General features: G+C 37.7%; 1 protein-coding gene across 3 annotated transcripts in view; it reads left to right on the top strand.

Moving 5' to 3' along the window:
• Nucleotides 1-27,660, top strand: part of MYO5A (myosin VA) — a 232,181-nt gene that overhangs the window by 159,097 nt on the left and 45,424 nt on the right. For all 3 annotated transcript variants that reach the window (XM_036734147.1, XM_036734144.1, XM_036734145.1), the window contains exons 21-25: nt 6,112-6,351; nt 9,750-9,998; nt 15,556-15,649; nt 21,263-21,411; nt 25,087-25,200. In XM_036734147.1, coding sequence (XP_036590042.1) covers nt 6,112-6,351; nt 9,750-9,998; nt 15,556-15,649; nt 21,263-21,411; nt 25,087-25,200 — 846 coding nt within the window. The remainder of the gene's footprint in view (nt 1-6,111; nt 6,352-9,749; nt 9,999-15,555; nt 15,650-21,262; nt 21,412-25,086; nt 25,201-27,660) is intronic.

Below are 27,660 nucleotides of genomic sequence, written 5' to 3' on the forward strand. Positions count from 1 at the left end.
TTGCTTTGGTTACTTTGGAACTGTTTCCATGTATCATTATGCTTGCCTTGGAAAGTTACTTAAGACATACTTTTGCCTTTAAAAAACAAATAAGCCCTCCTTAAGGAAATGATGCTTTGGAACCACCTCCAGCTAATTCCTTTTCTTTCTTGTCTCAGGATTGCTGGCTTCTCCCCAGCAGCATCTGACAGGGAGCAGCACCTTTAGTTTGAAAGTTATTTCTGAGTTGAATTGCTCAGCTACAGTGTTATGTAGGGACAAATTAAGTTAGAAATATAATGTAGGTAGAAGATGATGAGTCAGGAAGTTCCTACCTGTGTGTTCTGTACAGTCACAAGATTATTATTTTACCCAGCTATTTTAGGTTATATGTTTTCTATGGTGGTTTCTGGAGACTTGAGGGGAAAACAAATGGCCTTCAACTGACTCTAGTGAAAATGAAATGCAGATTGCAGTGTTTACTTTCAACTAACATTACTGAAGTGAAGATAATCATTTCAAGTTAAATGAGAGGCAGAAATGGGGAAAGGAAATGAGACTAGGGAAATGGGCATTAATTGCTTTCCAATTCTTTGAGGTTTAAAGCTTGAAAAACTATTTTTTTATTGTTGCCTCATATTTGTTTGCTGGTCACATAAGTGCAGTTCACCAAGATTATATTTAGTAAGAGGCTTATAATGCCTGATATAACAACAGTGTAAATCACAGTGAGTTCATATGATTGAAAACAGACACCAAAAAACCATGAGACTAAATTTATTGGAAAGCTGCTTTTAAAACAGGGTAATTTTTGCCATGAGCTTTCTACTTAGAAGCATTTGGGGTAATTTTACTTTTGCATTTTATTTTTTTATTTTTAAAATTTATTATTTATTTTTAACCTTCTTTTCTTGTTAAATTGTGAGTTCTAAATTCTTTTCCTTCCTTCCCCCCCAAAGGCAAACAATTATATTGATTATACATGTGAAATAATACAAAAATATTTCCATATTAGCCATATTAAAAAAATCAAGAAAAATAAAGCGAGAAAATTATACTTCAATTTGCATTCAGAGTTCACCACTTCTCTCTCTGGAGTTGGATAGCATTTTTTCATCATGAGTCCTTTGGAATCACCTTGGATCATGGTATTGATCAGATTAGCCAAGTCTTTCACAAATCATCTTCATTACAACATTGTTGCTACTATACGCAGTGTTCTCCCAGTTCTTACTTCCCTTTGCATCACTTCGTATAGGTCTTGCTATGTTTTTTTTTTCCTGAAACTACCTCTCTCATCATTTCTTATAGCAAAATAGTATTCCATCACAATCACATGCTACAATTTGGTCTGCCATTCCCCAGCTGATGAGCATTCCCTCAATTTTCAATTCTTTGCCAGCATGAAGGGACCCATTATAAATATTTTTGTACATTTAGATCCTTTCCCTTTTCCCTTTCATCTCTTTGGAATACAGTTGTAGTATTGCTGGATCAAAGGGTATGCAAAATTTAAAGCCCTTTGGGCATAAGTTCTGAATTGTTCTCCAGAATGATTAGAACAGTTCACAACTCCACCAACACTTTATTGGTGTACCTGTTTTCCCTCATTCCTTCCAGCATTTGTCATTTTTGGTAGGTGTGAGGCGGTTCCTGGGAGTTGTTTTAATTTATGTTTCTCTAATCAATACTGATTTAGAGCATTTTTTTATATGACTGTATATAGCTTTGATTTCTTCTTCTGAAAACTGCCTGTTCATGTCCTTTGACCATTTGTCAATTAGATAATGGCTCTTATTTTTATAAGTTGGACACAATTCCCTATATATTTGAGAAATGAGGCTTTTATCAGAGAAAATTCGCTCTCAATTTTTTAATATTGCTTTATTGTCTATGGTAGCTTTTAGCAAAATATAGTTTCCCTGATGATCTCTTTTAAGAAGGTCTATTTCTACTTTTGCTTTGTCTGAAATCACGATTGCTCCCCTTGCCTTTTTTACTTCATCTGAAGTATAATAGATTCAGTTCCAGCCATTTTTTTTAACTCTACATGTGTCTTTTTGCTTGAAGTACGTCTTTTATAAACAACATATTATTGGCTTCTGGTTTCTGATCTATTCTGCTATCCATTTCTGTTTTATGGATGAGCTCATCCCATTCACATTCACAGTTATGATTACAACTGTATTTCCCCTTCATTCTATTTTCTTCCATTTATCTTTTTCTCTTTTTATTCTGTCCCTCCTCAAAAGTCTGTTTTGCTTCTGACCACTGCCTCCCTTAATCTGCCCTTCCTTTTGTCATTCTCCCCTTGTTTCACCCCCCCCCCCATATCTCTTATACCTTTCCCCTCCTCTTTCCTTATTGGATAAGGTAGGTTTCTATACCCAACTGAGAGTGTGTGTGTGTGTGTGTGTGTGTGTGTGTGTGTGTGTGTGTGTGTGCATGTGCGCGTGTGCATTTTTTTCTTCCCTTTTTGAACCAATTCCAATGATAGGTTCAACTATTGCCTACCTTCGTACCCCTCTACTTCTACATTTCTCCCTGTGCTTTCTTCCTCATTTGCCTTTTTTTTAAAGTGAGAAATTTCCCTATGCTACCTCTTCCTTCCCCCTTCTCCCACTGAATTCCTCTTTCTCACCCGTTCATTTTTTTGTTTTAAAGAGATCATCTAAACATAATCAACTCACACCCATTCCCTTTATGTAGACTCCTTATATCTGCTCTATTTATGTTAAAGTGCTTGGGAGTTACATGTATCATTTTCCCACACAGGAATGTAAACAGTTTAACTTTATAGAATCTCATAATTATTCTTTTGTATTTACCTTTTTATGCTTCTCTTAAGTACTACATTTGAAAGTCATATTTTCTATTCAGCTCTGGTCTTTCCATCAAAATGTTTGAAAGTTCTCTACTTCTTAAATTTCCATTTTTTCCCCTGAAAATTTTTTTACACTCAGTTTTGCTGGGTAAGTTAGTCTTTACTGTAATCCTAGTTCCTTTGCCTTCCAGAGTAGCATATTCCAAGTCCTCCAGTCCTTTAACATGGAAGCTGCTAAATCATGTGTGATTCTGACTGTGGCTCCATGATATTTGAATAGTTACTTTCTGGCTGCCTGAAGTATTTTCCCCTTGATCTGGAAACTCTGCAATTTGGTTGTCATAGTCCTCGTAGTTTTTGTTTTGGCATCTCTTTCAGAAGGCAATTGGTGAATTCTTTCAGCTCTTTCCTGATCTAAGATATCAGGGCACTTTTCTGTTATAATTTTTTAAAATGTGATGTGTAGGCTCTTTCTTGGCATTCATGGCATTCAAGTAGTCCAATAATTCTTATATTCTCTCTCCTGGATCTGTTTTCTAGGTCAGTTGTTTTTTCAATGAGATATTTCACATGTTCTATTTTTTTCATTCTTTTGACATTGTTTTATTGTTTCTTGATATCTCATAGAGTTATTAGATTGCACCTGCCCAATTTTAATTTTAAGGAATTGTTTTCCTAAGTGAGCTTTTATACTTCCTTTTCCATTTGGCCAATTCTGCTTTCTAAGGATCTTTTTCTTCAGTGAATTTTGTAGCTCCTTTTCCATTTGACCTCTTAAGCTTTGTAAGGAGTTCTTTTCTTCAGTGAATTTTTGTGCCTTTTACCATTAGGCCAATCATGGTTTTTAAGGCATTATTTTCTTCAATATTTTTATGTGCCTCTTTTACCAAGTTGTTAGTTTTTCTTTCATAATTTTCTTACATGACTCTCATTTCTTTTCCCATTTTTTTCTTTACCACTCATCACTTTCTTCATCTTTCCAGGAATTCTTATTCTACCTGGGTCCAATTAGCATTTTCCTTTGGGGGCTTTGCTCATAGCTGTTTTTACATTGTTGTCTTCTCTTATGTCTTGGTTTGCCCTGCCACCGTAGTAGTTTTTATGGTCAAGTTCTTTTGTTGTTGTAGTTTACCCATTTTTCCAGCCTATTTCTGAACTTTATGTTAAAGTTAGGCTCTGTTTACCTGGGGTGGGGAGGCACTGTCCCAAACTTCAGGCTTTTTTGTGCTGTTGTTTTCAGAAATAGTTTTTGAGGTCTGAAACTTTTTGTTGCTTCCAAGATGGTGAGAAAGGGGGAAAGGTATGGTCACTGTTCTTCTAGTCCATACTCTGGTGTTTACCCAGAAAGGCCCCTGCTCTTTTGCAGCTGTAAGTTCTAGTGCTCCTCTTGGCCCTGGAACTGTGACAGGGTCCCTTGCTGTCCTGTGGCTGCAAATGCTAGTTCTCCTCACCAGTCTGAACCTGTGACCGGAGCCCCTAATGTCCGGTGACCAATCACAAGCACTCCTCTAGAATTGTGATCCAGAACTGCTTTTGGGTGGTAGAGTTGCCAGTCAGTGCCAGCTACACCCAGTGACAGCAAACTGTCCCCTGTATTCTGTTTATGACCAGCTTTCTGACTCTATTCCTGGCTCTGAGCTGAGAGCTCCTGAAGCTGCTGCTGCTGCTGCCATGGCCACTGTCATGACTGCCTCCAAGGCTTGCCACTGGTGCTGTCTCCATGTGTGCTCCTGCCTGGCTCCCACTGTGATGTCACAGATCTTTCTTTCCAACCTTCTAAGTTGTCTTACACTGGAAAGATGTCTCACTATCACCTTTTGTGGTTCTGCTGCTTCAAAATTTGATTTGAGGAGTTATTTTAAAGTTGTTTGGGAAAGAATGTTGGGAGAGTTCATCTGGGTTACTGCTTGTACTCTGCCATTTTGTCTCCACCCCATTTTAGATATTGGCTAATTCTTTCCAACAGAACCAGAGTATTATATTTTTTTCATTGTTTCTCTTGTATAAATCTAAGCACAGGAATACATTGCTTCCACTAAACTGTTATATTTGAATTGCTACTTTAAACGGCGTTGTACATTTTGACATTCTCACATGACAGGTGTCCAGTAATAATAATATTAGGCAACCATAGAACTTTCTGGGCACTGAACAGTAGAAGGAAAAGTAAGGTTATTCTTAAGGTCAAATGATCAAAAATTCATTTAGAAAATAGTTTATATACTGAGAAAGTGATTTCATAGAATCTTAGATTTTGTAGGGACCTTAGAGAACATCCAGATTAACTTTTTTTTAAGCTTTTCACACAGTATATACACTCTTTCTACAATGACCTTGACAGGTAGCCATCCAGATTTTGCTTGAATTTCTCTAGTAATGGGAAGTTTGATTATTGGACAGCTTTAAATGCTGGAAAGTTCACTTGAACATCATGATGGATTTTTAAGAATGTAAGGTAACATAAAAATTGTGTTATAAGTATTAAAGATCTAATTTTGTTCTTCGTTTCCTGTTTATCTGTCTAGTTTTTGATAGGTGTTTTATAAAATTTCTTTGTGTCTTTGTTCCTCCTACTTTAGGATGCCACAAACTGATTATAGCTGCATTTGGTAAAGTGCTGGTAAAACCCTATTAGGGGAGATTTTCTCAAGGATGATCAATATGAGTTCCTGTTTTATACCAGAAAAAGTCCCCCAGTAGACTTTAAAAACCCTCCCATTGGTATCCAGTCTTTATTTACATAATGGGGATGAGAATAAAACCTATCTCCCATGGTTGTCTTGAGGACAAAATTAGATAATATTTGCAAAGTGCTATAAAAATGCTAGCCATTATTATAAAACATTGTCAAGTAATGGTAATATTAATGGTGGGGAAATCTGCACCTTCAGTAGCAGGTGATTCTTTGGATGCCAAGTTTTGTTAATTTGAGTGTCAGCCAATAACAGGAGACTAAAAAGAATCATCCAACAATAAGAAGCAGATGTTAAGATTGAGTTATTCCTTTCTATTTTAGCTTTCCTTCCCTGATCATACTATACCTTGCTTTTATTATTAAAAACACCATAAAGATGTCATTGCTTTGTCTATATCCATAGATCTTATTTGCAGAAATAGAATGTATATCCTTATTTAAACTCTCAACCTATCTTTTAAAAATGTTTTCATGCCTGCATATGCTATCAGCACATAATAACTCACGTTTCATGTGTCTCCTGCCCCTCCAGTTCATCAAATGAATGCATTATTGCTATGAACCAGGTGGACCCTAGGGTATGGTGTTGCTTCACATTTGTCTTGTTTTGCAGATCCTCCGTGAACATAAGGCCATCATCATCCAGAAGCAGGTGCGTGGCTGGTTGGCTCGGCTGCGCTACAAAAGGTGCCTGAAGGCCATCGTCTACCTGCAGTGTTGTTTCCGACGAATGATGGCCAAACGAGAGCTGAAGAAGCTGAAGATTGAGGCTCGCTCTGTTGAGCGCTACAAGAAGCTGCACATTGGTATGGAAAACAAGATTATGCAGCTGCAGCGGAAAGTTGATGAACAGGTAAGTAAGTACAGGTCACTTCCACTTGACCTCGATGTGAAGAAAAAGATGTATTTGGGGGGGTACCATGTTTAGCCAAGTAGCTAAGGTTAAAAATATCGCTGTCAACTGGAATTTCAATGCCATCATTTGATTTTATCTCTGTATTCTAACAACTAGAAGCTAAAAATCGTGAAGTTAATGGATGGAAAAGTTATTTAATGTAATGAAGCAGAAAATTATTTCCAGGAGGCTTACTAGGAGTAAGATAGGAAGCACATCAAAGAGTGTCCAGATTTGTTAGCACTGTCGACTTTGAGTGGCCCATCAGGTGTTGGCAGGCCTGGCTTTTGTATCTCCTTTAAACAGACGGAAGCTGTTGTCATAACATCTGTGAAGTAGGTAAGCCAAGCATTATCTTCGTTTTCCAGATGAGAAAAATGAGAGACAAAGGGATCTTTGGCTTGCTAATTAGTAACAGAGACAGGAAGTTGAATTGAATTTGGCTTGTCAAAGTTTGAACATTTTAGAGTACCATTGAGAGAGTAGTAGGCCCTGAGCAAAATCTAAGCAAACGTAGCCTCTTCCTCCTGACACCCTAGGTTGGAGGGAACCTGGATGAAGGGAAGCCCCCCAAAAAGCTCCCTTCGCATTGGGGAGGTCGTTGCCATTACCTAATTGCTAAACCCTGATAAAGCTTCAGATTCTATTTTCCTAATTTTGTGCAGAAGAAAGAATTTTGTATTTGTTGTCAGAGGATATAGTTTTGAGCCTCAGCTCTGCTGCTTACTGCCTAGGTGACCTTGAGCAAGTCACTTAACTCTAAGCCTCAGCTTCCTCATCTATAAACTGAGTTGGGTTAGATTAGAGAGCTTCTAAGGTCACTTCTTGCTCCATATCTATGCTTAGGTTTCCACATTTTGAGTTCAAGACATCAGTGTTAGCATCATATACAGTCTTTACCCTTGTGTGCTTTCTTTTGTTGTCTCTTAACCACCCACACCATAGCTGTTATTGCTGAAACTCTCATTTCTCCAAATTGATGATGCTACTAAGCACTGATTTTCTATAGTTGATAAAATTGGAGAATACAGGAAGAAGGATAGGACTGAGTGTCACTGACTCAGAATGTGTCTAGAGATGCTGAAAGAGCCCTAGGACTAGATCTTCCTGCAGGTTTCACCAAGTTAGAACTGAAGCTTATTCTCAGGGTTGTGCTACTGCTACTACATTGGGGGGAAATGGTCAACAACAGAAAACTATTGGGAAGGGGAAAAAATTAAGCTGCCTTGGGTTTTTTCTTTTAATGTTCCTACTACTCTTGTCCCTTTTGTACTACTCGGTCTGCTATTAATTTACTTGTTCCCCTTCTTCGATAGGGTCTTTTCACAGAAAGACAGGCCGTGAACATACCAGGGTCCAGAGCAATTTTTCATTCTGTGTTTCAAAGAGTAATTTTTCATTCTTTTTCTCAAGATATTTTTTGTTTTGTATTTTGTTGTTGTTGCCGTTGCTTTGCACAGGAAGCATTTAGTCAAAGGTTCTCCAGTCTCTTCCTCTCCCCCCTCCCTTTCTCTCTCTCTCTCCCTCTCTGTCTGTCTATGCAAGGCAACAGTAAAAGTCACTGTACTGTTAAGTTTCTTCCTGCCCTCCCAGACAAACCAGAAGTTAACTAGGCCCTTCTGGCTTTCCTCAGCATACTGGGCATGTCTCAGGGGAGGAAATTTTCTATGGTTCCCTTGAGTGTTAGATTTGGAAACCTGAGAAATGGTTGCATTCAAAGTAAAGAAGATTCGACTCTCTTTTCTCCCTCAGTCTGTGCTACAGTGACTACTTCCTTTGCCACCTTCTACCCCCCTCACTCCCCTTCCCATGACTCTCTCATTACTTGCCTCCTACCAGATGATACCATTGGACAGTGTTGGGGCAGCCCAGGACTAGCAGCAGTAGTGGCAGTCCCTTACCAGGCCGTGAGCTTCAGCAATCCCCAGGAGGCTTTTTTGGTCCTGATTGCCACTAGACAGGAAGAGCAGTGCTCCCAGGTGTCCCAGCAGGGCAAAGGCATAGGATCGAAACAAGAGGATGAAAACGAGCGTAAAAATAAAGAACATAGGAAGGCAAAGGAGGGAGAGAGTGGAAGAGAAAAATGAGAGGTGCTAGTGATGGCAGCAGATTTAGTGACAACCAGTAATCAATGCAAGTGCCATTCAGTAACACCCATTCCATAGGTTGTTGGTTGCTATGGTAACTGACTAGTTACCATAAACAATTTGCTTTATCATTCAAGCACATTTTGGGTTCTTCTTCTTTTTAGATTTGTGTCAAAGAAGGCAGAGAAAAACGTGTGAATTTATTATAACCACATTTAGACATTTTGATTGGGCTTTACCTGTTGGAAGATCTGTGCTTCCTCATCTCTTCAGTCACACATTTTTTGGTTATACTGTAGCAATAGTTTCTTTTTCACATTCTTCCCTAAAATCCATTTGTGTATATTTTCTCATTTATTCATCTAACCACCAAATGTTTATAGGGTTCCTAAGGGCTCTGTACTCAGTTATCTACATGGGTGGGGGAAGAAAACATATTTTCCTTAGAGGAAGAAGTAAGGTTAAGCTATACTTAAAGGCTAATATTGCATCATTTTTAATCTACCTTTTTAAATTTATTAAATGGAAAGATGCATACGTGTTTCTTTATGAAGTGTCAAAATTATTCCTCTTGAAATTCTTTAAATTAGTATATTTTAATTGCAAAGATATTAATAAAGCCTCAAGTCCCTACTTATGGAACACTAGTATCGATAATTTTTTTTGAACGAAATTGAAGGTTCCATTGTATTTGGTTAGGATAACTTCAAAGTTCTAACATGTGTAACAAAAGAGATGGATTTATCTTCCCAAGGAGATTTTTTAAAAAATTTAATTACATTTAAAATATTACCTAGAAAATGTAAACAAAAGAACCAGTGAATTACTGTACAGTGTCTACTCTGTTCTAACCACTTTATCTGCTATTGTGGGAGAATATGTAAGAAAAATCAGAGAAAAAAATCCCTTTTCAGGAACCTAGGTTTAATTGGAGGGAAAATATTTCAAACTACTTGAGACCAATTACAGAGTAAACTATTAACAAGTATAAAGCTTGATTTTTATTAATGGAATACATAAATGCTTAGGGGAACAAAGTAAAGCAGTGATCAGAAAATGCTTGCTTTAATTGACATCCCAATGCCAGTGTTGAGTTAGGAAAAAGTGTACTAGCTACTTCCTTGGATAATTGTGAACACTGGCTTTCTGAAAAATAATTGATGTGATATTTTATTTTCTTTCTTTTTCGTTCTCCTTCCTACCTTCCTTCCTTCATTTTTCCATCTCTCTGTTTTTTTCTTATTTATTTTTGCCGCTACTAATGCAAAGAACAAAGAGTATAAATGCCTACTTGAGAAGCTGACCACCCTAGAGGGGACATATACCTCAGAGACTGAGAAACTACGTAGTGATCTGGGTCGCCTTCAGCTTAGTGAGGAGGAAGCGAAGATTGCCACTAGTCGGGTCCTCAGTCTCCAAGAAGAAATCGCCAAGCTCCGGAAAGACTTGGAACGAACTCAGTCAGAGAAAAAAACAATTGAGGAGTGGGCAGACAAGTACAAAAAAGAAACAGAGCAGGTAAGAACTAACTTACTATCTACTGCTACTCCCTACAAAGGGCACTTGTTGACTTTTTGCTTTGTTCTACTTTAGCCATTGCTGTCCAAGCACAGATAAAAATCTTATTGTCTCAGTACCGTTTATTGGTACTCCGTGGGCATTTCTCACCTTATGAATAGCTTTAGACATTTTAGTAGAGCCTTTTAAATAATGGTAGCAGAGACAGGTACAGGTATTTTTAGAAGAAAATTATTAACTTAGTACTGGGTCTTTCTCTTTATGATAATGTTCTCATCAGAATGAAATTCAGTATAACTCACCTGGTTCCTCCATTTAGATTGTGATGCTTAAGAAACTACTTTTAGCAAAGCAGGCTTAAATGTATTGTCAATACCCAGCAAATGCTCATGACCCATACAAGAGGGATACTAGTATCATCTTGCACTGAGAGCTGCAGATCAAGTTAAAATGCAAAGAGTCCGAATCTGCCATCATTGAGAACAAAGTTCTATGAAGCTAGAAAAACCTAGACAGGCATGGCTTTCGGTTCAGCTTTTGAAGATGCTCCCATTGCTGTTGTAAACATGATGAATTATAAAATTCTAGAAATGAATAGTATGTCTTCTGGGATTTTCAGGTATGGTGTGGGAAGTAGTATTTAAATGTCTATAAAGGCTCTTCTTTTTAGCGAATGGAAAGCTAAGTAAATGGCATGATATTTTAGATGCCCAACTGGTTTTACTACTTAAAAGTGAAAAATAGAGAGTTGACATGGACAGCTGTCATGATATCTTCCTGATCACTACTGCTGGCAAAATGTTAACTAGAGTCTTCTTGTACTGGCTATTGAACATCATCAGTTACATGCACTCAGAATAATGGCAATTTAGAATGCAACACAGCATGAATATCTGCTTTATATTAGATAAAGGAAAAGTTAAGCAAATATAATCAAGACTTCCATGGCATTCATGGACCTGGAAAAAGCATTTGTTAGACCTGGGGTCTGGAAGCTACAAAGCAACTTTTGTCATCATGATAGGTGAAAGTAATCAGCACTATAGGTGAAAGTAGAGTTTTACCTTCATCAGAGTAGATGTACTCTGTCTGACTTATGCCCTATTGCAAAGGGAGAGAAATCCATTATTGCTTAGTTTATGCTCAGGTATACAACAAGGGACCTAGGAAATCATATGTAAGACTATACTTTCAAAAAAAACTCTTGCAGCATAACAGTCTACAAACATTATAAGCAATAAGTCAGAAATAATACATTTACATTCTCTAATTAAAAGTCCAATCAGCATATCATACATGGCCTTCAAGGGTGGATATACAGAGTACAGAACCAGCACAGCATTAAACTCCAGACCAAACTTAAGTAATATGTCCTGAGCTCTTAAATGATTCCGAAAAATAGATTTCACTTGTAATGCTGATACCACCAGCTTGAACAGTTTGGTTGTCATCTGTTGATCCTAATCTGACAGAATAACTGATAGTGAGCTCCCGAAACATTCACCTTCTCTATAATTGAAGTGATGTTCATCACAGCAGCTGTTTATTGAGGTATCTGTATGTAGAGAGAATGACGGATTCTCCTAGAAGATTCAGTATGGACAAATGAAATAAGATAGCTTCAGGCACAGAGAGCAGATGAACTATTTTGAGGATATACTGAAATGGTGTGGCATAGCTATCAGTGGACAGCTAGATATATCAACCTGGCATTTGGTAGTAAGGAATAGTGTATGTGTTTGCTTAAGACTTCAGTGGGACTACTTGCACAACATTTCAAATAGGGAAAGACTTTACAAAAATAGTTTAAAGACATATACTAGAGGACACTCTTCATATCTGCAGTATGGGATAGATCACACACACACACACACACGCACACATATTAGTCTTTTTTGCCCATACCTATTGAAAATAAGCACCGTCAGCTGTCTGTTGACCAATTCATTAAATGGGAATATATTTATAGTTTTACTTTGAAGGATAATCATATATTAACATCCATAAGTTCATCTCCTTCGTGAATTCTATTCTTTAAAATATGTATTTATTTTCCTGTATCTTATGCAATTCAGTCATTCAGCTTGTAGCCTGTTATAGACATGTGACATCTATTTTAGTTGATAGATATGTAAAAATCATCCTAATTAATCAATTTAAGAAATTATCAACAAGACTTAAAAAAGAAATTGAGGATTTTGTAGCATCTCACCTGTTTAATGTGCATATACTTTTAAGCAAAACAGTCTGGTTGAAATAAAATTTATCTTCTCCCCTTCTGTTTATACCCCCCTCTCCATTTGTTTTAAACAAATAAATGACTTTAAAAATGAAATCAATTCAACAAGCATTTATTAAATATCAGCTATATGCCTGAGGCAATGACAATACAGATACAAAAATAATATAATGCCTGCCCTTAAGGAACTTATGTTTTGCTATGGGGATAAAATACATTCACACATAAATAAATATGGGATATATATGTATATAATAAATGTAAAATAAATATGGGATACATATATGTATACACACAAGTTATTTGGGAAAAGGAGACACCAGCAACAAGGGGAATCAAGAAAGATTTCTTGAAAAAGGTGGCTCTTGAGCCTTTAAGGGATCTACAGGTTCTAAGGGTCAGAAGTGAGGAGGGAGTACATTCCAGGCATGGGGAACAGCTTGTGCAAAGGCATTGAATTGGGACATGGAATGTCACATCATGGGAAGTTTGATTGGCATATATGAGGGAGGCATATATGTGTTAAAAGTCTGAAAAAGGCTCGAGATAGTGGGAGGTTTTGAAGGCCAGACACAGGAGTTTGTATTTTATCCAAGAGACAGTAGAGAGCCACTGAAACTTTTTGAGCAGAAACGTGACCTGGTTGTACCTGTGCTATAGGAATATCAATTTGGTATCTTTGGAGGATGAATTGGAGAAGCAAGAGACAAAGATGAAGGGAGACCAATTAGGATGCTATTGAATTTGTCCAGATGAGAGATGGTGAGGACCTATACTTAAGGAGATTGTGGTGTGAGCAGAGAGAAAGGGACTGATTCCAGACATGTTGAAGAGGTAGAATCAAGAAGCCTTGGTACCTGATTGTATATAATTTGCAACCTCATAGGTTGCAAACTAGGTAAGAATGGTGGTGCCCTGGACAGATACAGGGAGAATAGAAAGAAAAGTGGGTATAAGGGAAAAGATTCGTCTGTATTGCACATGTTGAGTTGCAGAATATAGGGGTAGAGCTGTCCAGAAGATAATTGGAGATGAGGGACTAGAGCTCAAGAGAAAGGTGAGGGTTTGATATGTATATTTTTGAGTCTTCTGCATAGAAATGATGATTGAATCCAAGGGCACTGATCAAATCATCAAAAGAGAATGCAGAGACAGAAGAGTAGAGACAAAGACAGAGCACTAGTACACACTGACACTTAGGGGCCAGATAAGGAAGATGAATCTGTAAAGGAAACAGAAGGATCAGTCACACTGATCAGTCAGGTAGGAAGAGGCACACAACTGAACACTGTCGCAAAAAACCCAGAGAGGAGAAGGTATCCAGAAGTGAGTGGACAACGTCAGAAGGGTCAAGAAGGATGAGGACTGAGAAAAGGCCATTGGATTTAGCATTAAAGAGACCATTGGTTACCTTGGAAGAGTAGTTTCAGTCTAACAGTGGGAATAGAAGCCAGATTACAAGGGGCTGAGAAATGATTGGGAGGTGAGAAAGTGGAGACAATACTGATAGACATTTTTCCCCCTAGGAATTTGGATACAAAAGGGAAGACAGATATAAGATGATACCTTGAAGGGATGCTAGTGATGGTCAAGTAGAAGTTGTTTTGGTTTTTTGTTTGTTTTGTTTTGGGAAAAGGTTTTTAAGTTTTTAGGGGAGATCTGGGTATTTTTAAGTGGCAGAGAAAGGAACTAGTAGATAAGAAGTTAAAATAAGGGAGAGCAAGGACAATCAAAGTGGCAAGGGTTTAGGACTGAAGGAAGAAGTAGAGAGATTGGTATTGTCAATAATAATGGCCACCTTAACTTTTAATACTGGAGCAAATCAATAGGCCAGTGGGAGATGATGTTGAGGTGAGAATGTATTAGAGTAGGGAGAGACTTGAAGCAAAGAGAGCTGTTAGAAAGCTATTGCAGTGGTCTAGGTGATAGGTAATCCTATCCTGAATTAGGTGGCTGTGTGAGGGGAGAGAAGGGTATGTATACAAGAAATGTTGTAAAGGTAAAAATGACAAGAGTTGGCAACCTATGGGATATATGGGGTAAACTAGATAAGAGAGGAGTTAAGGATGACACTGAAGTTATGAATCTGGGTTATCTTTATGAATCTGGTGGTATCTTAAACAGTAGTAGGAAATTTGGGGAGAAGGGAGGATTTATGAGAAATAATTCTGTTTTGGACAGAGTTTTAGATGCCTGCATGATATTCGGTTTGAGATGTCCAAAAGGCAATTGATATGATATGGGAGAGGAGTTTAGGAGAAGAGGGCTCAATATATAGATCTGATGAGATCACCAACATAACACAGAGGGAGAAGAGAAGAGGGCACAGGACCGAGCCTTGAGATACACCAAACACTAGTGGACATGACCTGGGTTAAAATACAGCAAAGAAACTGAGAAGGAGTCACACCGGTAGGAGAGAACCAAGAAAGAAGAGTCATGTAAATTCAGAGAGAAGAGAACAAAGAGATCGACAGTGTCGAATGATACAGGGAGTTCAAGAAGGGCAAGGCTTGAGAAGAGGCCTTTAGAACTGGAAATTTGGAGATTATTGTTGACTTAGGAGAGGGCAGCTTCAACTGAGCAGTGTTGACAGAAAACAGGTTGCAGATAATTTAAAAAAAATAAGAGAGGAAGTGGAGATGCTGATTGTAGTTGACTTTGTCAAACAGTTTATCTGAGGAGAGGAGAGATCTAGGATGATAATGAGGGGATCATAAGCTCTGAGAGGTTTTTTTGTTGTTGTTAAGAATAGGGAGTCTTTTGTGTCATTGTGAAAAGTAGGGAAGGAGCAGTATAGTATCAGAAAGAGTTTCTCTTTGTCATAAAAGAAACTTCTTTTGGATATGCTTCCAGCTTTTGATGTGATACATGTATTGTTTCAAAATGTCAACTTTCCAGATCACAGGGGCCTTTAGTAACACAGACAGTCATCCTTGGTCTCTTCATACTTTGCTGAGTTACACAAGACGAAAATCTCTGGGGTTTTTTAAAATTTTATTAAAAAACTAACATTCAGCATCAACTACCAACTAAGCTTGGTAAATATATCTAAATTAATTTCAGTGAATATAATGTAACAGTTTTTAGTCACTCCCTCTAAGACCTTATCAGGATGCTCTGTCCATTCATTAAAAATACGACTCTTTATAAGTAAAGTTTTCAGTCTGGGAGTTCCTTACTTTGAGGAAAGGATTAAGATGAAGTGTCCACTCTTAATTCAAGGATAATTTGTTCAATTTTGATTCCAGTATATATGTATTTGTCATGATGATATAGGCATTTTAAAACATTAACATTAATCGTTTTATTTTACAGCTGGTATCAAATCTGACGGAAGAAAATACATTGCTGAAAAAAGAAAAAGAGACACTCAACCATCTTATCTCTGAGCAGGCCAAAGAGATGACAGGTTAGTTGATCTTGAAGTTTATGGTTCTTTTCTTTAAAATAACTTCCCATGTCTCAACCTTTCTCACTCCTAACCTGCCAGGTGCCATATAAAATTTGGCTTGTCTTTTTAAAAAAAATCAATTTTGTTTATATTACTATAAAAATAAGTTATATAAAAGTTATTTGTATTTTATTTTTCTAACGTGGTTATTTATGCATCAGCCAACACTTTTTTTCCTCAGAGATTATTCCCAATGCCATGATTATTGTATTTCTCTTGCACTCCCCAAATTTCCAGATGAGAGAAGTCAACAATAAATTCAACAAGGAATCAACAATAAAGGGAAGAAAAAGAAAATAGCCATTGATACTATTAGAACAGAAAAGAAAAAAAAACCTCTATAAGAAGTGGTGCTAAAAAGAAGCTTACTTTCTACTTAATATAGAATCAATATAAAAGAACTCTGTAATAACTCTAGCAGGAAAGGGAGAAGGGCTTAAGGTTGTCTTGTACAACCTAACGAGAATCCTACCAAACAAACATATTTAGTAGAATGAAGATCCTTGAAGCTAGGAGCTATTTCATTTTTGTCTTTGTATCATCAGAGCATAGCACAATGGCCTTGTAGAGAGTATGTGCTTAATAAGTGTTCATTGAAATGAATATTTCATTCATTTGCTAAACTTATATTGAGAAGCTTCTATGTGACATGCATCATGTAAAGACCTCCTAGAATTGGCTGAGCACCAAAATCTAACCTTTTTCTTCTTAGTTGTAAGTTACTGTAGGTTTTTGAGTAGGGCTTTAACTTAATAAGGAAGATAATTTTAGTAGCTGTTTGTAGGATGGATTAGAATAAGGAAAAATTGGAGGCAAGGTAAACCATAAAAAGAATGTTGCAATAATTAGTAGCAAAGCTACTCTTTAAAAAATCTATGCCAGCATTGTCTTTTTTTTTTGAGGGGGGAAGGCAAGGCAGCAAGGCAATTGGGGTTAAATGACTTGCCTAAGGTCACACAGCTAGTAAATGTGTCAAGTGTCTGAGGTCAGATTTAAACTCAGGTCCTCCTGACTCTAGGGCTGGTGCTCTACTCAGTGCACCACCTAGCTCTCTCTATGCCAGCATTTTCTACCAGAACTGTTAGAGATGCTTTTTTCATGGAAATGTTTGGCACATGTTCCAAGAGTCTTGTAAAAAGTTCCTTTAGCTTGGGCACTTAGGCATCTTGCAGACATTAAAGAACAACTCAGATTCTCAGAGGTCTTTCTTTGAAAACAGAAGTGTAAGTAGCAACAACCATCATCAAAAGTGTCCATTTATTAAGGATGGGGATTGGACCTGTGATTTTAATGATACAGGGAACTCCCTCATAAGGAAATTCCTTCCCGATGCAAATCATCATCTTCTCTGCAACTGAGTCTTAGAGAATTGTCTAGAGATTGCCTCCTCTAGGATAAACTGTTTACCTCCTGCAGACAGAGAGTGAGCAGTTATCCTTTGAGTTCTTTTCCAAATCAGAAAAAAATCTACCTTCTTTCATTCACTTTAATTCCCTCCCCACCAAAGTACCTTTTACAACTCTTTGATATCCCATACTTTCCCGTGATAGTGGATTCAGTAGAAGTTCTTTTTTCTAGCATATCTCTCTCTCTTTGGTTGGCCTTGTAAACATTTATTTCTTTTTTATATAAGTAAGTTATGTAGCTACACAAAAGTCATCATGTAGCAGTTAAACATAATTTTAAAGACCAGAAAGTCTTAACTGTTGAAGGAAAAGAGGGACATTCTGTGGGGGATGCTCTGTGGATTGTGTTCTGCCAGATTTCAGCCTGTGAATTGCAGGCTGACCTTGTATAGCTTTGCAGGGCACAGTTTCTTTTTATTGTACTTTGATCTTGATTAGAATTGTCCCAGAAGTGTCAGTTCATGCAGTATGACTTCATGTTCCTTGAGGGGTTTATTCATCAGGAATGGTCTGCCAAGTAGGGTTTTCTGTCCTTGAGGAGGAAAACAGTGGGGTCTTCAGAAACATTTAACTGCCTACTTCAGAAGGTCGTTTCTCCAATTCTTCCCACCTGCTCCTATATACCCATTTGGAATCAATTCAGTCTCCAGATAAGACCCATAGGACTCTTATTATGGCTTCTATGTGCCTTTCATGAATATTGCTGTAGGAAGCATGTCAACATAATTTAGATAGGAGATACAAACCTTTGCAATAAGGTAGCAATTTTAAAAGTGAAAGAGATATAGTGAAAATCAGCAAACCTCCCTAGTTCATTAGATTTGGCGGGTGGAAGAGAGAAGGGAATAAAAAATTTATGTAAAATTTTGAGTTCAAACATTAAGAAAATAATGGTTCCATTAATGATAGGGAGAAAATGTATCTATTTTTAGGAAAGACAAGACAAATTTTCAGCATGTTAAGTTTAAAACATTAAGAGGATAGATATTTAAGTGTAGTGTAGTTGACAAGTGAAAGGGTAAGAAATTAAGGCGGAAGATGTAGGTTTGAAGGTCATAAGAATTCAGGTTGTGGTTAGAGTGATACAACTACCACTCCTTAATGGGATATAAAAGTAAGCAGCTCAAACTGAACCTTGGGCTAAGAAGAGGACCAGAGAAAAGTGAGAGGTAGGGGAAATGGGGTGTCCAAAAAAAAAGTCAAGAGAGAAGAGTTTTAACAAGAACTGGTAAAGTACATAATGTGTAACAGAAGTATCAAGAGAGATGAAAGCAGAGGTTAAATTCAGTACTGTACCTTTAGAAGAGTTTTAGTGAAGTGGTAAGAAAGGAAACCTAATTTTATTGGATTAAGGAGAAAGAGGCAATGAGTGGAAACTGCCTGTTGAGGAATTTAACCATGAAAGATAGAAGTGAAATAGAAGCTATGTTCTAACCGCCTATTTAGGAGAGTCATTATGGTCAGAGATTGGCTGGTCGGACCATTTGATTAGAGTAGAAGGAGGCAGTGTAGGGAAGAAATTAAAGATGCTAAAAAGAGTGGGGATGAATGTGAAAGCAAAATTCTTTATGAATCATTTGAGGATAAGATCCAGAGCACAAGTTAAAGAGCTACAAAAGGAGGAATGTTTCTGGGATTATTTAAAAAAAAAGAGGAAAGGATAACTGCAGACAGATGTGAAATTAAAATGAGGGAGTTGGGGAAATGTATGCCTGATGTTTTATCTATTCAACACGTGAAGTATGACGCAAAGTTGTTGGGTTTTAATGAATGAATGAAAAAGCATTTATCAGGGGTTATTATGTGTCAGCACTGTGCTACACCCTGGGAGTACAAATAGAAAAGTCAATCTTTGTCTTCAAGGAGTCTGCATTCTAAATGGGGAGCCAATCTATGTGGGGAGTGATGGCCAGGGTTGATTTGATCTTGGTTCCAGAACTAGGGAGGTGAGGGTAGGGGTGGGGTGGGGAGTAAGAGAAGGTAAGTGCATGGTGGCAAGGTGACTGTAGAGTAGACCTGCACAACTTGGCAGTAGGTAGGGGCCAAAATTAAAATAGGCTAAACTTCTTTGGGCCACATACAGGTTTTTAGCAGCTCACTTTCCAAGTAAAGGTATAATTAATGATTAAACTATTTTGCAAATAAACCATATAAAAAAAGGAAAATTTCAATTAATATCGATTAATCACACTTATTACTTAAGATTTTTATTTATCATGAAATCGTGTCTCTCAGACTAGAGACAGATTGACAGTGGTTGGTTGCCATGGATCATGTGACAAACAGGAGAGAGTATGCAGTGGCAACCCACCTGCCAAGTTACATGACAGGCACAGTGGTGACTAGTAGAAGGTGGGTTAAGCAGGGCATGGACAAAGCACTTTAAATCTTTACTTTCTTTCACATCCTCTACATTTTTCACAGGCTGCCCAAAATCCTTTGGCAGGGTTGCAAGCAGCCCTATGTTGTGTAGGGCTGCTGTAGAGATTGCTAAAGACTAGGGAGTAAAGTGAAGCATGGCTGAAGCCTGCCTACAGTTGTGGCCCAGGTAAAGCAGTCACCGATCTGGAAACAGGCCACACCCCCTCCCTCAAGTGTTATAGATAAAAGGTATGGTCCTTGCTTTGAGTGGGCTGACAAGGCTGTCAAAAAGTGAGCTGGGAGTAGAAAATCATGGCCCAGGGATTGAGAGAAAACAAGTTTAGAGAGATGAAAGTATCAAATGGCTAATTTGAGATATGAACAAAAGAATTGATGTCTTTTCCTCTACTCCAGCCAGAACTTCTTGGTTCTGCAATTTTCTCTCGTACATTCAGCAATTCAATATTAGTAATCTAAGAAGTGAACAGTAAGGGGTTATCCAGAGGTCAGGAATGGGAAAATAATAGGGAGGTAAGAGTATGGGAGAAGCTACTGTCAGAGGTGAAGACTGTTAACTTGAGGTTAAATCAACTCTACTGAGTACTAGTGATATAAGACCTCAAGAGAGATTTGAGAAACATTTTCTTTTTTTAAAAGGTACTTTAACCAGTGTTAGAATAGAGTTTTTGAAAGATGAGTGCCATGATGAGATTATTACTCTTTAGGTATTACATAAAAACAGTAGGAAAAAGAGTTTATCAGGAATTTTACATTCACCATACTTCACACTAGAGTGTGAAGTAATTGGTATCATTTCATTCAAAAACAAAAATGATTTCATTTCCCTTTTATCATAATGAGATTTTTTTACTCTGACCCTAAGTTTGTTAGGGTATTCCTGTAACAAAGATGCCTTTATCTTTTAGATTTAATAAATATCTTTAATAATGGAATAGCTTTTCTCTTTTAGAAAAGAAGAAATAGGTGTCTGTATGTATGTGCGCCTGCCACTTGCCAAGATTATCCATTTTACATCTACAATATCTCCTGCATCTGTCTCCTTCCTTCTACCCGTACTACTTCAGATTCTTATCACCATAGCAGCTTCCTAATTAATTCTTGTTTCTAGTCTTCCTCCTCCCTAATTAAACACAAGTCTGACCATGTCATTCTCCTGTTCAAGAACCTTCAATGGTTCCCTATTCCCTCCGGGCTCCTTGGTTTAGGATTTAAAGCCCATCACAATCTGAATCCAAGGCTGCTTTTCCAAGATTACCTCATTTAACTTCCATTCCGGAAAAACTGGTCTACCTGCTTTTTCCCTAAACTCAGTGCTCCAACTCCCATCAATAAGCTTTAGCACATAACTGCCATTCCCCATTTCTTACCTCTGAGAAGCCAAGCCCTAGCTTCCTTCAAGGGTCAGCTCAGTGTTCCACCTTCAATAGGAAGCCTCTGAGTTGTTAGTGTTCTCTTTGTGCTCTTCCTAGATATTATACATATCTATGGTGATTTGAGGAACAGAATGTACATACTCTCTGTCTCTGTCTCTCTCTCTCTCTCTCTCTCTCTCTCTCTCACTCTCACTTTCCCTCTCACTCTCTCATCTATTTGTTTACATGTGACATCCTTTTCACCCTTCCCAAAGAAGAATGTAAGTTCTTGGAGGACAGGATCTATTTTTTGTTATGTTGTTGAGGCCTCAGAGCCTACCTTAATGAATGCTTTTTGGATTAGGTTGGATTCTTTGATATATGCTAATGGTCTATTTTCTCTAAGCCTTTCCTTATATTTTATTTTTCAGAGACCATGGAGAAGAAGTTAATAGAGGAAACGAAACAGTTAGAACTTGATCTAAATGACGAAAGGTTAAGGTACCAGAACCTTCTGAATGAATTCAGTCGTCTAGAGGAGCGGTATGATGATCTGAAGGAAGAGATGACCCTAATGGTGGTAAGTTATTTGAAGAAGATGAGATACTGATATTCAGTTGAATGGAATTGGATACAGATTGACTTTGTTTCATGGATTCACTTCCATTCTTGCCAGGCCCATTTTATAAATTTAATTGTTCAAATCAACCCTATAAGAAAACCTGACCACATTTTCAGTTGCAAAAATAGGTCTCTTCACATGATTTTTGCATATTTATCATTCACACACTCGTGCTAAAGTGTACTTTGTAGTTAATGCCCATGGCCTCTATTGATTCTGTGGGATTGGCTATTTAAATAGTCCTATTAATTATCCAGGTTACAAAGCTAGAATATAATAAGGAAGAAGAAATTGGGAATATATCATATCCTGAACTCTGTCTACCATCAGAGAGAAGAGAGTATTTTAGCTCTCCTACTGCTTGAAGGGACAGGATTTATATTCATATACAAATGAAGGTTAGATGATAGAATTGCCTGTAATGCCTTCTACGCTGGGAAAGAAGATAAATGCTTAACATTTTCCTAACCAAGGTCCTTAAAATATAAGGGAGAGATGAAGGGTCACACTATGGTGAAAATGAAAAAGAGAGGCAGGAACAGCTTCTCACATGGGTACAGGGAGCATCCTCCATATATAACTACTCACTGAGCATATGCTACAAAGAAGTTGCCCATAAGGTAATGGCTTTGATGGAAATCAGGTTGACAATCAGTAATTGCCATTCAAGGAGCTCATGAATTACTGTAAATGCCTTACCTACTAATAAGGATTATCCTATTTTCTGCTCTGCTTGGACTAGTGTTATAAAAAAGGAAATAGGCAACTGAGTCGGTACAGCATCATATCTGCTTGACTTCCTTCCTAGCCTATAACATGCACACACCTAGCCTGGAGGCAGTGGACAGTGGGAGAAACAAACTACCCATTTCCTTATAAAAATCACTTCCTTCTACAAAGAACACTTTTTTGAAGAGAGTTGATATCTTATAACTTGTTGCTTTTAAAACATTAATAGCAATCCCTTCTTTTATCAATAGTAGTAGATAACAATATAGCACTTTGAGGTTTGCAAAGTTGAGATTAATGTGATCTCACTTAGACTGCATTTTAATGCTCCAGGTAGTCCATCCTTCCTAATGGGCTTTCTAAGTAGTATGCATACCTAACATCCCACACTGTTCCTTCTTGGTGCCATTTCTATGCGTTCATTTCAATTCAGTCAGCTGCTAAAGACTTACTCTTGTATAATGCACCATATTCATCACCAGAGACACAAAAATGAAAAATGACAATAAAAACTCTTCAAGGAACTTAAGAAATCTAATGGGGTGGGAGGAATATGACATATACTACAAATATGTATGATACAAGGTCAAGTATAGTAGGAGCAAAGGAACAATCTAGACAAAGCACTCTTAGAATATTTGAGGAGGGTTGTGATCACTTTCTGCTGAAGGAGTAAAGGGTGGCATTATGGAGGAAGTGGTCCCTGAGCTGGGCCTTGAAGGAACAAAAAAATGTCAGCATACAGAGATAATACAGGTGAGAGTGTGGAGGTAGGACCATGCAGAAAAAGGTAGGGTAACTGCTAGTAGTCTGGTCTGGCTAGAATATAAACCACATGAAGGAGAATAGTATAAAAGAAGATGGAAAAGATAGGCTGGATCTAGTACGTCTAGGACTTTAAGTAACAGGCTACAATTTTTGTATTTGCATATGCCACAGTCTTGTGAAGTGGAGGCTGTTATTATCCCCGTACTACAGATGAAGTTCCTGAGGCTGAGGGAGTTTAAGTGATGTGCCCAAGATCATATAGCTAGTTAGTGACTGAGGTAGGATTAGAATCCAGGTCTTGACTTCAAGTTCAGCACTCCATCCACTGTGCTACCTAAGGAACTACTAAAGTTTTCTGAGCAATACAGACCTATGCATCAGGAAGATTATTTTGACAGTTGTATGAAGGATGGGGAGGGGGGTGTGTTTGAACTGGGCTTGAGAAGAGACCTGGAACAGCTACTGTGGAGAATATAGTAGGGAATTCATCAAAAACACCCCTGTATAGTGGGTGGCGACCCAGGTAAGGTTGATCCTGTAACTTTGAGGTGATCCCAGTCAGGATAGTTTTGTGACTTTCTTGAGCAGCACTCAGGACTAGGAGCAGAAAAGGCAGATAGGGTAAACCAGAGTTGGAGATTTCAGGACAGGAGCAGCAAAAAGATAGCAAGCAAGGTGTTCAGAGTGGGAGGACAGTGCATTGATGAAAATGACCAACCATATGGTCAGGATTGTAACTGGAGGAGATGAAGCCAGAAGAGTAATGGTGAACTGAGAGAACAGGGAGTGGTTAAGAAACTGGAGATCCCGATGCCGGCTTAGAAGGGATTCGGGAGGAGTAAGAGATTAGGGAAGAGTGGGAGGATAAGAGATGATCATCAGAGAGGAGAAGCTCAAGTTCAGAAGCCATAAGACTACAGAATATCACCACATTCAAACTCTACAGATTAAATCAAGACCTGGAGAGGTGAGGTGACTTGATTAAGGTGGCATCATATTTAGTGGCAGGGGCAAGACTAGCAAAGTATCCTGATTCCCAGTCATGTGTTCTTTCTATCCCAACATGTCGCCTTCCTTCCTTTCTGTCTCATTCTTTCCCTCAGCCCACTCTTTCTTTCTCTCACCCGTACCCCTCATTAATTCCCTTTCCTGAAGAAGGGAGAAATATTTTCCCCTTATCAGTTTCTTGAACATGTGGGCCATGGGTGCTCTGTCTTGGAAAAGTAGGGAGGTCTAGCCAGATTATGCCCCTTGGAGATACTTCATACAGTGCCTAGTCCATAGTAGGTGCTTAACAAATGTATGTTGATTGATTGTGGTATAGATCCAAGCACCTTCAGAGGAACCTCAGAACAGCAGTTTTCTCTCCTTTCTCACACCAGACATGCTTAGTTGTAATACAAGTTAAATTCATTTATGTGAACCACTTACTATTCATGTCCAGTCCATTATACAATGAAGCAACAATCATGCACATAATTAAATGTGGCAGATTTGCTTTGTATAAATCTCATTTGATTACAACACCAAACTCAGGTACACTCAAACTTTATACTGTATTACTCATCCAACATGGTCATCCACTAACTACTTTTTATAAGTTTAGAGAATGTAGCTAGTAAGTACAAGCATTTTTCACTAGGGTTTTCCTGGCTTGCCATTCTGGTTTTGCTTATTTATTGTTTGAGGAGCATTCAGTATAGTAGAAGGAAAGATATCTTCTCCTTGAGGAGATTGAAGATCATGTTAAGTCTGAAAAAAATGAATCCTGGAGCAAATCATTTGGGTAATAATAATGATAGCTGACATCTATATAGTGCCAGGCACAGTGCTAAGCACTTTACAAATACTATCATTTAATCTGTACAACAAACCTGGGCAGTAGTTGCTATTATTATCCCCAACTTAAGGTAAGGAAATTGAGGCAAACAGAGATTGACTGACTTGGCCAGGGTCACACAGGTAGTAAATGTATGAGCCAAATGTAAACTTGGGCTGACTCCAGGCCCAATGCTCTCACCACTGTACCACCTAGCGAACCCAACACCAGTATAGAAAGAAGTCTGGGTGGGATTATCATCAAAATCACATGGAAAGAATCTCTATTGCTTATTCCCTATTTCCATTGAACTTCAGCATGTACCTAAGCCTGGACACAGAAGAACTGACTCTACCCACAGCAGCAACGAATCTGAATATACATTTAGCTCTGAAATGACAGAGGCGGAAGACATTCCTTTGAGGATGGAGGTGAGTTTTATAGCATTGCTCCTACTTTTCCAATAAAGAGTAGCATGTGACTACTCTTGTTCATATGACAATTTTTGTTGCTATATTTTATTGCTATTCCTTGCATAATTACTACATCACTTAATGAATTGGTGTATTGATACTTCAAAAATAGTAGTGCATGCTAATGTATATTGCACTTCAAGGTTTACAAATTTCCTTCCTTAGAATAACCTTGTGAGGTAGGTAGTACAAGTAATATTCTCATTTTGCAAAAGATGAAACTGAGACCCAGAAAGCTAAAGGATTTCACAGATAATAAATATCAGTTTGACTTGAACTTGGGTCTTCTAATCACAAGTTCAATACTCTTTCCACTATACTAAAAGTAATATATATTTTAATTCTGATTTGTACTTAATTTGAAAGAAAAATCCTTTCTTCTTATTTGACAATGAGCTCTTAGAAAGCAGAGACTATATTTTACCTTTCTTTGTATCCTCTGCACTTACTACAATACCTGACACATTGTAGGCACTTAGCAAATGCTTGTTTATTAAGTTTATTAATACTTGACTGCTTCATTTACAACTCCCATTCATGTTCAGATTTTGCATCTGAAAAAATTTAGCCTATCAGGGGTCTATAGGAAGCACAGATAAATTATATGGTATTCACAAATGGAAACTTACTACCTTGAAATCACATCCCGAATATAGAGGGTTGAGCTGCTTATGCTTAGGTACTGGTCTAGTTATTTGGCTAATTAAAGAAAACCACTTAGGTTAACAAAATCATTGAGCCTGATTGATACCACTTGTTATAAATAAAACTTTGTTCCAGAGCAATGCTTGGGAAAAAAATTTAGAAATTTTTGCTTTTATTTTTGTGTTTTGTATCATGAGCAGTGAAACCAAGGGAACCTTTTGCAATAACCTCAGAACTTCATTAAGTTCTGTATTGGGCTATTCCAGTCATCCATCAGCCCTCCCCTTTTTCAGATAAACTATTAGAAGGATAATTTCAGTTCCACTCTTCTATTTTTATATTTGATTCAGAGAAATTTCAGAATCAGAAAGAGATTAGTTCCAGAAATACTTTCAAAAAGAGCTTTTTTCTTTCTTCTATTAGTTTTACCTGGAAGAAAAATGCTCCTATATCATCATTTCGTTCAAAATAGAGAAAAAAGTCTCTTTAAAACAAGTAACTTTTTCCTGTAAAATAGACCTTCAGAAGAAGCTAATTTCTTGTTCTAGAACGGATGATGGCAGTCCTTGTAAATAAGCATAGTTCTAAGCTTCTGTCATGTCCATGAAAGTATGTCATTCCCCATAAAGACTATAAAGAGTAAGTTATGATTCCAGTCCTCAAGGGGAAACATCAGGAGCTATCTGGGGTTTATAATTAAACAGACTTATTATTGTGGATGGATAGAAAGAAAATCTAGGATGGTAAATGATGACCCAAACTCATGAAACAGATGAATCAGGGTTAAATTTTTTTTCCAAAAGTATTGTTTGTATCATAAAAAGGCTTTTTAAGATTAACTAACACCAGGGATTTGTATATGATTCTACCTTCTATGACCCCAAACCCTGCCTCTCTTACTTGTCCAATTTGGACTGAGCAAGAAGGATTTAGGAAAAGCTGGAGGCATGGTTATTTGTGAGTAAATGGCACCATCTCCTGAAAATGCCCCATGCTTGACTCAAGACTTTCCTCTCCAGAGCTCATCTCTATGTGGATTTCAGTGGAGCACATGGGCTGTCAACTGCTTTTGCAGTTGCCTTTGCCATGCAGTTGGTCCACTTTCTTTTCTGGTCAGACATTTCTCTGATGACATTTTTCCCCCACATTGCTAAGGCAACTAGATGGAGCAGTAGATAGATTCCTGGAAGGAAGACCCAAGTTCATGTCCTACCTTGGATACTTACTAGCCATGGGCAAGTCTCTTAACCTTTGTCTGCTTTATTTTCCTCATCTGTAAAATGGGGATAGTAATAGCACCTACCTTCCAGGGTCACTGTGAGGATGACATGAGATAATATTTGTAAAGTACATTGCAAATCTTAGTCTTATATAAAATCTAACCAAGAATAAAAATTCCTAATTGATAGCATGTTGCAGCCTACTCACATCCACTGTATACCCCTCCATTGCTCTTTGGGTGACCCTCAATTTTAATGTACCCAAAGAGTAGAGTTGTTAAAAAGCTGGTACACTTTGGTCATTTGATCTAGTTACATTTAGGTGTTTCTAGTTTTGTTTTTAATAGGAAAGGAAATTTTTATAAAATATTTAAAGAAAATTTTACTTTTATATACATCTCCCCTCCTCACTGCCCCCCCCATTAAATCACTTCCCCTAAACATTAAAGGCAAAGATCTTAAAAAATAAAAGCAAAGGAAGAAAATATTTGATGGCCCCAAGATACATTGTTTCTTGTTAGTTTTTTTTTTCTTTCTCTTATCTTAGTTGTGC

Source organism: Trichosurus vulpecula, chromosome 8, assembly GCF_011100635.1.
Source record: "Trichosurus vulpecula isolate mTriVul1 chromosome 8, mTriVul1.pri, whole genome shotgun sequence".
Lineage (NCBI taxonomy): Eukaryota > Metazoa > Chordata > Mammalia > Diprotodontia > Phalangeridae > Trichosurus > Trichosurus vulpecula.